Genomic DNA, 13,550 nt, shown 5'->3' with positions numbered 1-13,550 from the left:
CTCTGTGGAAAAGCTCCCATCCTGTGGGAAAATGCAAGGGTCTGTATTTTACAATTTAAGCTTCAAGTTGCTCCCATTTGTCCTTAGCTGCAGTTGCAACATGTAAGGGGAAGAAGCTCCATTACTGCAGACCTGCACAAGGCAACTGCTGTGCAAGGGCAAAGGCTTTCCTGAATTTTCTGCGGTGCCCAAAAGTCTGTGTTTTATCAACAGGAAAGAGATAGGTGTGGGATTAGTCAGTGAAAGGTGAGTTGTGGGACCTGGAAGGAGAGATAGAGAGCAGGGTGATTCCTGGCTGACTCCCCAGTTAGTGCTGCATTAGTCTGCACCTCTTCTTTAGTGCCCAGCTGTCCTGGATCAAAAGACAGTCAACTTGTTGCATCCTGAGGCTCTTGGCCTCTAATCTTCCACAACACATGCAGTTGACTTGTTTTTCCCCTTTTGTTTGATGCTTGTTGTTATGGATTTGTTTTGACCCATAAGGTTAAATGATTGCAAAAAGAAAAGAATGAACACAAAATAATTTCCTGTTTAGAGTCTTGCAGTTTGTATGTAATTAGTGAGTAAAGGCCCTGGGGAGGGGTGTCCTGAAGCGAGGCTGATTCAGGCTCTTTGTGGAGGAAGCCTGGGAGATGGGTGGGGATGAAGTGCATCTGCAAGAGCTGAGTGCTGAGAAAGTGAGCTCTGCAAGGAGCAGGGGAAGTAGGGTGTGCAGAACTGAGTACTTGCCGATGTTGATGGTTTTCCACACAGATCTCTATCAGTGCAGATGTGTGCTTGCAGCAAAGGCACATCATGCACTTCTGCTTGCTGCTCTTCAGAACTTAGTTTTCAGTTTTCGTCTTTTCTGATAAAACATCATTTGAACATATTTTGACCAAAAATTCAGTGTCATTGCAAAAGGCTTAGAGTATTGAGGAAGAAAATAGAAGGCCATGGCCAAATAATTTTTCATCCCAAAGACTGAATCATTGTGCTGAAAGGTACAAGCCAACGGTTGATGGATCAGGGAGAAACTGCCTTCCTCTATCAGCTGAAGGGTGTTTCACCCCTTCATTTGAAGTGGCTGATCGCAGCTGCTGTGAGAGACATCTGGTATTGCTCTGTGGTAGCTCCTATCCTGAAAAGCAAACACATCCTGCCTTATACAGGAAGGCAGAAGTCTGCAGTTGTCTGCAGTGACAAGTAGTTTGTGCGATGTGTAAGCAGCTTTACTTTATGGTGCTGGGTAAGATGTAACCAGTCAGCAAACTGAGTTGGTCAAGGATTTATGAGCATCAAAGCACTGGAGTGGCAGCAAGTCCGTTACCTGATTGAAATTGCTGTTGTGCCTAGCAGTTGGCTTACAGAGCAGTGTTTTGCACGTGCTCAGATCCTAACCTGTCCTGTCTTGGTGTGAGACCAGATCAAAAAGTAAGAATAGACTAGTGGATCTTCAATAAACCCTCATTTGTCATCAGGCCCTCCTCATAGTTAAGTTCACACACACCGTGCAAGATTAAATGTTACGTGACCAGGGCACTTCACATGGCAGGTGTAGAGAGGGGGTATAAGGAATTGCAGAATCCCTCTGTTGTCTCAGGCTCCATTTGCCTTCACTCATCTAGTTAGTTTAAAGAAATGATGCTTCCCTGTATCTGCACTGTTTCATCCAGCACCATGTGGTACACTTTCTCTACAGTTCTTGTGCGATTCCCATCCAGTTTAGTATCTCTGGTTTTGTTTATTCCAGATTGTTGGGGTTTGCACTGAGGAACTGCATGCGGCTCAGCAGTGGAACGGGCAAGGGATCTTGGAACTGCTTCGAACTGTCCCAGTGTAAGTGCTCATATAGCCCATATAGGGGAGCATGCCTGTAGAGAACAATTCGGTTGTTTATTTTTATTAACAATCTTTAACTTGTTGATGGAACTTACTTAATCCTGTGCTGTAGCAAGAGATGGGAATTCATTGCAAATCTGTTCTCACGCACAGGCACGTAGATGGCAAATTAACGCATGTAGAAGTCCACATGTTCAGAGTGAAACAGAATGAGGTCTTGAAAACTTAATTTCCTTCCTCTTACGCCTGCAGCATTTTCTCATTGGTTCTTCCTGAGGGAGCTGGGATAACTGTTACTGGTGACCTCTGTGTAGTTCAAAAGAAAGGAAGGAGAGGGTCTGACTTACAGTGCACTGGGTTCTGTCTGAAAGTGAGAAAGTCACTCTCAAACTGACCCCACTTTTGGGCCAGTTTGCAGCAGGAGGTGTGTTCATGCAAGTGAAGTTCATTGTTATTTCTCCCATGGCGAAACAAAGATATTGTTGGGTTAAGGAGGAGATGGGGTTTAAATGTTAAATGGTACATTGGTGCTTTATTTGCTGCCAGGTTGCAGCTAAACTTTTTTGGCTTGCAGATGTTTTGTTTAAATATTTTTCTCTTAAATTTAGTGGAAGTTATTGCTCTGTGATTGTAGCTCAAAAGATTTTTTTTTAAACAAAATGGTTCTGAATATGTGTTCCTGAGCATAATAGTACACTCTCTAGTGTCACAGTGGCCTTTAATTGATTGATTATTTGGAAGAGCCTTTGCTGCTGGACTTCTTAAACTTGAACTTTCCCCTTTTAGGCACAAGTGCAGGTAATTCATGCAAATGCCCTAGAGTAGAGTGAATTTGTCCAGCTGCAAGGTTTCTTTCTGGGACCCCGAGACAATTAAGACTGCATGCAGCTCCCTTGGCTCCTCTAAGTTGATACAGATACAGCTCCCCTCTCCTCAGTCTCTTCGTGTGTTAGTTTTTGGCTTTTGTGCTGTGGTACAAGCACCTTTCCAAGGATAAACTGAAACCCAAATGTGCGTGATTCAAAGGCAAAGCTACAAACTACTAAGCTGCTGATGTGGAGTCAGGGTAAAAGTCTCTTGCATCTCAGTGACGAACTGAAGCAGGTCACAGCTCTGCAGTTAATAACAGCTTCCCAAGTGATGTGAAAAAAGAGTGGCTATCGATGCCTCTGAAAAGCTATAAAATACAAACTTTTATTGCTCCCTCTTCAGGTGCTTTAGGAGACTGTAACACAGAGAAGGCCAGAGGAGGGGGCTTTTGACTGCAATAACAAAGTATCTCATGAAAAAAAATGAAAATTTTTTATAGCAATTCCAAAACACCTCAGTTTTTACTTCAGATGAAAAGCACTATCTAAGGGTGACTTCTTCAGTCTGCCTGCACTGTGACCCAGAGTAAAGTCTCCAAGTAGTTCATCTTCACCGTAATCTGTTTTCTATCACCTTTGTTGGGAAACGTCTCGACCCTTCCAACTTTTATTGCTAATGAAAACAAAGATTTCCCTGAACCATCTGAGTACTCGGCCATTAAGTACCAACTGGGCAAAACGTCTATTGTGAGGATATTTATCAGAGCAATAAGCTTTTTATGGTACTGAACGTGACTGCCGATCTCAGCAAAAAGTGCAGTTCCATTAGGACCCTGCTGCATCTTTAGATGTGTAACAGAGGTATAAATTTTGACCCCATGCCTTACCCGTCTTTCTTAGACGTAGCCTACACTGGACTTGTCCGTCTCAATTCAGTTACCTGTAAAATTAAAACCCAGTTCAGTCTTGTATGAGTAAGTGGGTCCACACAGGGGATAACTTGTGTCAATCCTGACTGCTTTGCAAGACTTGGTGGTGCCAGACACTAGGCAGATAACAGCTAGGTCATGGAGGGCTTTCATGATGTATTTGGGAAGTGTAAAGGACAAATGCATGCTATGGGATGTATGCAGAACAGAAAGGGGCTTTAGGCTTGTTTTAAACTCTTATCTTGTGCTTCCTTCCAGTACGGGTTCACTCTAGGGACTCTGTTGGGGAGTACTAGCTAAAGTGCTTGTTTGGTTTGTTACCTTTGTTTCTTTGCAGAGCTGGAGGCCCCTGGTTGATAACAGATATGCGAAGAGGAGAGACAATATTCGAGATTGACCCACATCTGCAAGTATGTCTTTAGTTTATAAAACGTCATGTCTTTTGTAGTAGCCACAGAGAATTGGTTTAATGGTATAGAACAGTTCTCTTCTGCAAAGGTGCTGTGATCTCAACGTTTGCAAAAATCCTGGAAAAGTCTTAGACTCTCTTTACCCTCTCAGAGGCGGTTCAGGAGTGCGCGTGTCCATCTGTAGGTGGATGGCAGCTCTAGGAAGAAAGTTAGAGACTGGTGACCTGGAAAACAGAATCTCATAATATGAGACAAATTGGTAAGATTTAGACTGCGTGTTTTAGAAAGGAGGAAAACAGGGGAAGATAAAAGAACGTACAACAATACAAGATTTAGAGATGATAGATCAGGAAATTCCTCCTTTGTTTTATATGCAAGCATAAGGAGATACAACATGCAGAAAACTGAAAACCAACTAAGTAATATTTTTTTTCATAGCAAATGTGACAGTGTGGCTCATTCCTGTAGGATGTTACTTGAGGCCCGGTAGTTAGTGTGGTCTGAGAAATAATGGGAAGACAAAAGTATCTCATGCAGTTATTAATTATCCATGCAGGAAGATAGATTAAACCACTTTCTTCGGAGTTCAAGTTTCTGAAATGTACAAATCAGAATAGGATCTCTATGGAGGGGTTGCTGTCCCATGGACCTACTGCTGATCCGTGCATTTGGGAGAGAGTTCTGCATCCCTTCAGCAGAGTTATGGTACTGGAGCACGTGGGTCCCAGGCAAATCCACTGTGGTGCTGACCTGGTTTCAGTGAATCACTGACTATTTGCCTTTAACAGAGAACTTAGGGCTTAGCCTTGTAGGGCACGTGCCATATGTGCATGTTTTGTACAAGCTATTGCGTTTGCTTATGGTCTGTGTGTCTGCATCTGATTGCCCTCAGTTACCTCACAGCATCTTTTATTTTGAAAGCTTAAGAACTAAGCCAAATTCTACTTTTACTGTTTTTAAGGATTTGTTCATCTAAAATAGCTCCAGTCTCAGAGACAAACAAAAAAAATAGTTCCACAAATGTCCCACAGTGTGGGAGCTAATGTAACTGCAAGTCCTATAAAGTTTTTAGGCTCTTCAAAATTTTGCCATCTCCCCTCCTGGAGGTGTTTCTGTTCTCTGCACACCGGTGATTCCTAATGATAACAGGGTTTTCTTCAATTTACTGTAAATGAAAAGTAGCTCAGCTTACTGGAATCTGAGTCAGCCAAGGCAAGTTAAGGCAAATAGAGTAGCTCTGCCTCACCAGTGTGTCCTGCCACTGAAAGCTGCTGTCTGTGGTCTTTCCGGACTTCCTCACATTGAAGACATTCCTGTTTCTGTTCTCTCTTGCCCTTGCAGTAGTGTGTATGTGCAGGTGTGTGTGTGTGTGTATACCTCCCTCCTGCTCTGCTGCCACAGCCCCTGGGGATTCACAGGACAAAACCTGCTGCTGCGACGCTGAGCCCTGCAAAGAGCCTTGGCTGAGCGCAGGGAGCTAGGCTGTGCCGGGCTGGATTCAGCCATGTCATGCGTCTCCCGCTCTAATTAGTGGGGAAAGGATAAGGTGCCATTTGCTTGGCATTTTCTTGGTGGTGGTACAGGGTGTGTGAGAGCTGAAAGGCAGCAGTGGAATATAGGTGGAGGGGAGGGAGGGAGCAGGCAGAGAAAATAGGCGACTTTCCTGGGAGCAGGGAAGCGTGCTGCCTGCCTGGGAAGCGGGCAGAGCTTGTTTTGAGGCTGCATTGTCTCTTGTGGGAATTGGTTGAGGCCTAAACCCAGCCCTGGCAGCAGCAGCTGTACTTTCTGTTCGGAGTCGCTGAGAATGGATCCCAACTAAGATGTCATCCCAGGATGTCAGCAATTAACGCTGTGGCAACGCTGGCTGTTTTCTGTTCAGCCAGGCTTCCCTGTAGGCCATTCAGATTTCCCTGGCAGCACTGTCAAACAATCCCTGTCGGTCCCCAGCTCTGCACCGATTCTCAGTGCTTTGCTTCTGTTTTAGCAGATATCTCAGAAGAGAATAAAGCTGATTTGAATTTCCTGAGTTGTGGTTGCCGCTCTGCGGGTCACGCTGCAGTGCTCTGGCTCATTTAGAAAGGGATCAATGACTTGTAAGAGCTTCGGAGCATCCCTCCCACGTGCTGAGAGGAAAATGGGACAGAACCATCCTTTCTTTGAAGAAGGAAAAAGCTGAACTTCCTTTGCCCTGGGCTCCTCCAGCCTCCTGCTCAGGCTGCCCTTTCAAGGGAGGAAGAACAGCCCTTCAGCCCAGGCACATCTTTGCTGACTAAAAATGGGGTAAAGCTGTGCATTGCCCCAGCTGAGAGTCTGCACTGGTTAGGGTGGTGGTTTTTTTGTTTTTACCCCCTTCAACATCAATACTTGTAAATGTTATAAAACAGGCATGCAAATTAGGCTGCCTTAGGCCAGCACTTCCATCAGCCCCTCCTTGATCTCCAAGGGATGCCAGCAGAGCAGCACTTCTTCCCCTGAGGAAGTGCTCTGCAACCCAGCTGGGATGCAGATGAGTCCCCTTCGCCCTCCCCGAGGCTCTGTGCACTGTCCAAGGCTCTATGCACTGTCCGAGGCTCTATGCACTGTCCGGAGGGCCCAGCTGTGTGTGAGCAGGAGCCCTGGCTGCAGGGATGGAGAAGCATGTCCCACCAGAGCCTCTGCCTGATGGGAGTCCTCAGGGCCCTCTGGACTCTTCTGCTTCCTGCTCAAGGGCAAGTTTGGTGGCTCTCCCATGCTTTTGCAGTCACTGGAATGAAAAATAACCCTGCTGACAAGTTACACCTCCCCATGCCAGCTGATTTGGGTCCTTGCAGAGTGCCGCGGAAAGCTCCCAAAGGAACCACGTGCTAAATCTCACTTAGAGCATTGTTTGCATGTGTAGGATCGGATGTATTTTTATTTCTTTTTCCACAATTTCTATTTCTGGGTGAAACAACTAATTTTATGTTTAGGATACAACAAAAGAAAATCCCAGCAGATTTATTATTTCTCAGATTTTCCCATTACGTTTTCATAGAAGCCAGTTTCCCCTGGTGCCGGAGGAAGATCCCAGTGAGGAGTAGTCTTTCAGGGAGAGGCGCAGAAGGAACAGAGTCTCTTGGATGCTTAAATCTAAGTCGGGACTGCTCTGATCCTCTGATTACAGGCTTCTGCCTCTGCTCTTGGGCCAAAGATCCAGTTTAGGGAGGTGATCCAGTGGAAAGAAAAAAAAAAAAAAAGAGTTGGCTCACGGGAAGGGGTAGGAGCACATGGAGGAGGGTGGGACTGGAGCCACTGTGAATTACATCAGCTTGAACTGCTGTGCAACCACACCCTGAGCGCTTGTGCTTATCTTTGAGCTGCTCAAATCCTCTCTTGAATGGTCACAAGAACAGGCAATGCCCTTTCTAGGGCACAGCATGCACAGCTGGGCAAGGGGAGGAATGTATGTGAGTTTTAGTCTGGAAACTGCTTCTTAGGGAACAGATTTTGCAAAGCAATGGATGCTCCTGTGGTCTCCTGACTCCAGTGGCAAGGTCAAACTGGAGGGTAGTAATAAGGAGCGGAGAGATCCACTCCCGTTGTGCGTAACGCAGCTCTGCTCTTTCCTCAAATCTTCAAAGTTTCTTGTCCTGCAAGTGGACTGTTGCCTGTTTTGAGGTGACCCAAATGTATGCAGTGAGATGGAGATCTTGCTGGTGCCACTGAGCGGTCCCAGAAGCGAGATCCCTTCAGAAGAGGTGAGAACGGAGCCCGGTTGATTCTGTGCCAGGGGCGAGATGACCTCGACGAGAACGGCCCTTCCTCGGTGTAGCTCAGCCCTGAGTTTGTTCGGCTCAACATTACCCCCTTGTGGGGCGTAGGTGGAAGTTCAGACGAATGCCAGTTCCCCTAGCAGGTAGGTGTCCTGTGGAAGTCTTGGCTGTAGCTTAGGGTGGTCTTGCTGGCAACAGATACACATCTCCTTGAGAAAATGCATGGTGGCTGAGATCATCCAGCTGCTTGTGGTTGGTGTGCAACACCTTCCGAGACCCAAACGGTGGTTACGTGCTTGGAAAGTCCAACTTGCAAGGGAGGGAGTTTGTGTATTTTGCCAATAGAGAAAGTTATACAAAAGGTTTGACATTGTGAACAGACCTGTGTCTCCTCGCACGTTTGTGCTTTACTGAACACATTGAAAAGCAGTGGTTGTCTGGGCAGTTTGCAAATGATGAACTCTTGTGAATGATGACTCTGTCTGTGAGCTATTTTCATTGTGGGACTCCTTGGTAAGCTTGAAAAGAGAACTTTAGTTTTTCAGGGGGTTGTTATCATTGACATGTAATAGGTAGACTGCCAAGCTGTGCTTCATACAGGAATGTATAATGTAGTCTCATAAATACTTTGAGTTGATGTAAATCGGAGCTAACACTGAAAGAAGCAACCCTGCATACCCCAGGCCAGTGATTTCCACCTCTCTCTGTCCCTGCTTTGTGCCTGCCAGGGCCGTGTAGTGAAGCAATGGGGAAGGGGTGAGAGTTCAGACCAACCTGCTATGGAAAAGGTTTGTTCCAGTTCAGACCAGCTCTTTGATTTGTCTCAATGTGGAGTTCCTGTTAGCTGATACATCAAAGAATGGGGACCAGAGAGTGGAAACTGGACAGGAAGGGGGGATATGCAGGAGCTGCTTGAAGGTTGGGTTGAGCCAGGGTGGGTTCCAGCTCAGATTCAAGCCACACCCAAAAAAGTCTTGGGGTTTTGGATCTTTTCAAGCAGGAGAGAGTGGACAAAGGGATTGAGACAGATGGGTCAAACCTGAGTGGAGTGAGTGCCAAATGTGCCTGGGATGACCTCAGCCGGCCCCCGGAGGATGATGAAGACAGCAGGAGCATTTGCATTGGGACCCAGCCGCGGCGGCTCTCTGGGAAAGGTAAGAGGTCCTGGGCCAAGTCGCTGTCATGGCCTTTCGGCTTGTTTTCTGATGGGTCTGGGCAGTGGGCTGAGTCGTGCAGCATCTTGGGCTTCATAACAAACACCACAGCTACTGGACTGCTCAGTATGTCTCAGGGGGACAAAAAGAATGTTGGTGTGGCCTCTTTGAGGAAGGCAGGAGAGAGGCAAAGAGATCTCTGTGGTGTTTTGTCTAAATGATTCTTTCAGTTTTTAGGCTATTTCTAATCTGAATCTGCAAAGTTAAACTGAGCACTGGGTGAAACCAGGACTGTAAACACCTGCAAGGTGAAGCAACTACGTTCTCCCAGGCTGTGTTTCCTTATTAACATTGTCTCTTCTTGGCTGGCAAGTTGGATTGACACTGCATGTTACTGTAGCTGAAGTCAAGTGATTCTTGCAAATACGGAACTCTGGAAAGAAGAAATAAAATACAGTGGAGATCCCCTTTGCAGTCAGATGCCATCTCAGGGTACAGATGTCGTAGCCATTACACATGCTTGAAATTACGCGTGTTACCTTTCAAATGGGTGAAGCAACGTAGAATTTCAGGGCTTGTGATTTCCTGGAATTAGCAATGGTTTCCACAGGAATGGTATCTTACTTGTTTTTAAGTCCATGGTAGAAAAAATATTTAAATGCATATAGGGTTCCTTCTGGCTTCTGTGCAAATATTTTGAACTGCACTGGATCTAAAAAGGCTATTTTCCCTCAGCTCTGCAAATGAAAAACCCAGGACAGGTACACATGGTGATATTTCTGTATCCTTCAAAAGATTTTGAAATTATTTGGATATTTTTTTCTCTACTCTATTCCCACATTTCTCCAAAAAAAATGAGGAAACTTCTAAAAAAGGTAGGAAAGCATCCTATTAAAGTATTTGGTCATTAGACATTATAGGAAAATGAAAAAAGAAAAAAACCTGCATCTGAACTGCATAATTTGCAGCCTATTTTCAAACATGAGCTTGAGGCTAAAGTTTGCCCTGCATAAAATTCCTTTCTTTTGTGAATCTTGTTGTAAATTAATCAACAGTTTGCAAAGCCAATTGCAAAAACTGGAAAACTCTTTGCACTCATTTGGTGAAGGAACTAATTCCTGTTGTGCCTATTGGGAAAAGTGACTTCCAGCACAAAGGCTGGAAGTGTCAGGAGGTTCTGCGAGAGCTGCAGAAACACCAACACCTCATTTATGAAAGGAGACAAAACTACTCTGCATTTCCTCATCAGGAGGGCTCAGTACCAAAGGTTCCAGTTCTCCTTGCCTGACATAACATCGCAGCCCAAACCAAGAGAATTCAAGCTGACTTTATAAAGTGAAGTAACTCCTAAGATGCAGGGAGAGCTGTTAAGAACTCGCCTTTAGCATCTCTTAATTTCTTTCTGAATGGGAAGAGTTTAGATGAAACACACAATAGAAATAGGGCTTTAAAAAACAAGCTGACAACATCTTGTGTCTGTGATGTTTCTGGGGACTCTAAAGCATGTTAAAAAAAAAAATTCTCTTTGCAGATACGGAGCAAATCAGGGAGACTTTGCGGCGAGGGCTTGAGATTAACAGCAAACCTGTTCTACCTCCAATAAATGCACAAAGACAGAACGGGTTGAACCATGACCGAGCACCGTAAGTTTCACCCTGCACACTCAGATGGTGGGCGGAGGGAGGCGAAAGAGCTCAGTGTGGGAAACAAAGTTAAAGCTGGGGGGGGGAAAGACTTGGCAAGGGGAGAGGAAGACTAGCACCGAATACTTGCAAAGCACAGGGATAGAGGGAGAAGAGTTGTTCAGGTTGGGTTAATGGGCTAGTACTCAGGAGGGCAGATTTTGAGAGGAGTTTTGGACAAACCCCGCTAACACAGAGCAGCTCTGACTGTGTTCTGTAGCACCTGATGTTTACAGGGTACAGTGTTTGAAATCAGACTGATCTGAGCTCTATGAAATGTACTGTGGTGAACAGTGCTATAGTATCCAAAGAGCTAGGTGGCATAGATGAGTGTTTGCTGATATTGTTGCCTGAGCATTTTGTTTTCAAGCTCATAATTACAAACATTTTGGTTAAAATGTTGATTTTTTTTTTTTTTTTTTTTTAAAGTGGCTTTGATCTTGCCTTGCTTAAGCAGGCGGGTAGTGGCAGTAATTACATGCCAATACCACCCTGGTCTCTAATAGTCTGTAGACTAACAGGTGATTTAAGTGGGACTAGGTGGGCCTGTAGATCTCTCATTTGTAACTTTTGACTTCAGTGAATCTATAGGAAATTATGTGTGGTTTCAAGCCACCTGCAGTATCTGCACTTCCGTCTTTTTGAGTTTCTCCCCTTCCCCTCTTAGGCTTATTTCAGTTGCTAATTAAATATCTTCCCATCAATTGTAATGTTTTCATCTAAATGACACAGAAAGGCATACATCTTTACTGCACTCTTTGATCTTGGTGTTTCCTTTGGTTGCCTGGTCTCCGATGAACCATTTGTGCTTTCTTGTTCCAAGACTAAAGATTGTCATGAAATCAGCTCTTTCCTGTAGTGCCAGGCAGGGATGGCATCCTGCTCTGTTTCAATTCCTGTTTCTTTCTTGATTCAAGCATTTAATGAGGAAAATGTTCCTCATGCTTGGTTAGGACCCTGATGTCATTTTGTGTTCTTTATTGTGGGTGACTTCTGATTTGCCTTACGTATGAATGTTTCTGAGTTGCCTAATCCTTTAGGGGAAGTATTATGTCAATTGCTGATGCTGTGTACTAATAAGTAATATGAGATATTGGTGCTTACAAAAAAAAAAAAAATGAAGGGGCTTTATTATTGCTTTAGGAAAAATCTTACTTTTGCTATATAGTAATTATAGGGAGCCAGATTCTGACCTCAGATTTTGCATAGTATTTCCCCGCCTGAAGGTTGGTCCCATTGGACCATTGGTTGGTCCCATTGGCCCCACTGGAAAAATAAAATTGTACCATCTGATTTGCATGAATCACACCCAGCCTTGGAAGGCTCAAAAGTATTGAGCAGGATTTCTCACAGATGCTGGACTCCTGTATGAATCTGCATGCCCAGTAAAAGCTCTGAGTTCGCAGTGGTTGGGGATGACCAGGAACATTTGGGGTGTGCATCAGGTCAGGGAGGCAGCTGATGGGTAAGCCTTAATGCTGGGAGGCAGTTGTTGCTTAGATAAGAAAGCTTTATGTTATTCAGGGTAAAATAAACAGAGATACGCTCAAGACAGAGTGGTGAAAGGTTAGCAGAGGTCTAAGATGAAGCACACAAATATTTACCTGGGTTTTTAACTGTTCTGAGTCAGAGAGGAACGCAGGTCAAACTTAGAGCCTCATATCCATGACAGTGCTCTTTGTTGCAAATCTCCCTTACCTGTAGCAGCTGTGCACCCACCCTACCTGAAGCCTGAGTGGTGGGAATGGCTGGTTCCCAAGGTTTGCCTCCTAGAAGATCAATACATTTCTCTGAGGTCTATGGTTACCACTGTGGAAACTGATAGCTAGCCTGTTTCACCATAATAGCAATTCAGGAAAGAGAGCTGTCAGCGGTGTGTCTTGCCAGTTGTTACTCTGGTGATAGTATCAGAGGGACAGAGGAGATCTCCTCAACTTAAAACATCAGTGTGTCCTAATATGTTCTTCCTCCGTCTTACTGACTGCTTTGAGAAGTGTTTGGGAAAGGTCTTTTTCTACTTATGCAGTGGCTTCTCTTCTCCAATTCATGTAGGAGATACAACGGGACTTGTTTAATGCATTGACCATCCTGAGAGGAATGGTTTGTGTTGGAAAGCAGTGCTAACTCACAACCTCTAACTGGTACTTATATCAGACCTGATGATTATGCTTACTGTGGCTAAAACTTATCAGTCAACATATTTTCCAGCACAGTGTGGTATGGATGAAGCAGAGGAGGAAGATCTTATTAGGTCTCAGCCATTCATAATACACTGTCTCAGCATGCCTTACACGTTTGAGCAAAGTTGCTCAATGTGCTGTTAAGTACGAGAGTGGTCTGGAGACTTGTCTGCGGCTCCTGCAGAGAGATGTAACTTAGACATTCAGCTTTTGTGTGTAGTAATGTATCTACATCCATGTTCCCTACAGGTATCTGCAGTGGCAAGGGCTGAGACACAAAAGGCACAAACCCCAGTGCAGAAACAGTAGTTTCCTAAGACTTAGAAGCACCTGAGATGAAGGACAGCTCTGCACGTAGATCTAGTTAGTCCTTCTGGTGCGATTCTTGCTTGGGCCTCGTAGGGATGGGACTTAGTTCTGACCTTCACTGTAAATCTTGTGTAATCAAAGGCAAGTCATTTAGCTATTGAGCTTCAGTTCTGAATCTATAAAATGGGACTAATAACAATGTCATCTTCTTGAGGCACCACAAGGATAAATATGTTAACGATTACGAGGTGCTGGCTGATGGGAAGCAGGCTTGTGTGTAATCGTATCCTGCACTGTACACACCAGACCATAAAATATCAAATCCGTGGTTCGTTGGAAGGGACCTGTGAATAACTGGTGCGTTAGAGGTTCCTTGGGAACTTGACAGAAACACTCTGTTGGGGCATGGCAAATTGTTCCAAATTTACTTTCCATAGGGAGCACTGCAGAACCCCAGGCCGTCAAATTTGCACCCAGCTGACATTAGGACGTTAAAGTCTGACAAGACTCTAATGGCTTCGTGCA

General features: G+C 44.8%; 1 protein-coding gene across 1 annotated transcript in view; it reads left to right on the top strand.

The window, feature by feature from the left end:
• SUFU (suppressor of fused homolog (Drosophila)) overlaps positions 1-13,550 on the top strand; it is an 86,253-nt gene that overhangs the window by 46,099 nt on the left and 26,604 nt on the right. The window contains exons 4-7 of the mRNA XM_009698402.1: positions 1,733-1,818; positions 3,897-3,969; positions 8,701-8,854; positions 10,386-10,497. Of these exons, the coding sequence (XP_009696704.1) occupies positions 1,733-1,818; positions 3,897-3,969; positions 8,701-8,854; positions 10,386-10,497 (425 nt within the window). The remainder of the gene's footprint in view (positions 1-1,732; positions 1,819-3,896; positions 3,970-8,700; positions 8,855-10,385; positions 10,498-13,550) is intronic.

Source organism: Cariama cristata, unplaced genomic scaffold (genome assembly GCF_000690535.1).
Source record: "Cariama cristata isolate BGI_N322 unplaced genomic scaffold, ASM69053v1 scaffold29664, whole genome shotgun sequence".
In the NCBI taxonomy this organism is placed as follows: Eukaryota; Metazoa; Chordata; class Aves; order Cariamiformes; family Cariamidae; genus Cariama; species Cariama cristata.
The sequence above is the reverse complement of the archived record's forward strand: the minus strand, read 5'-3'. Positions and strand labels throughout refer to the sequence as shown.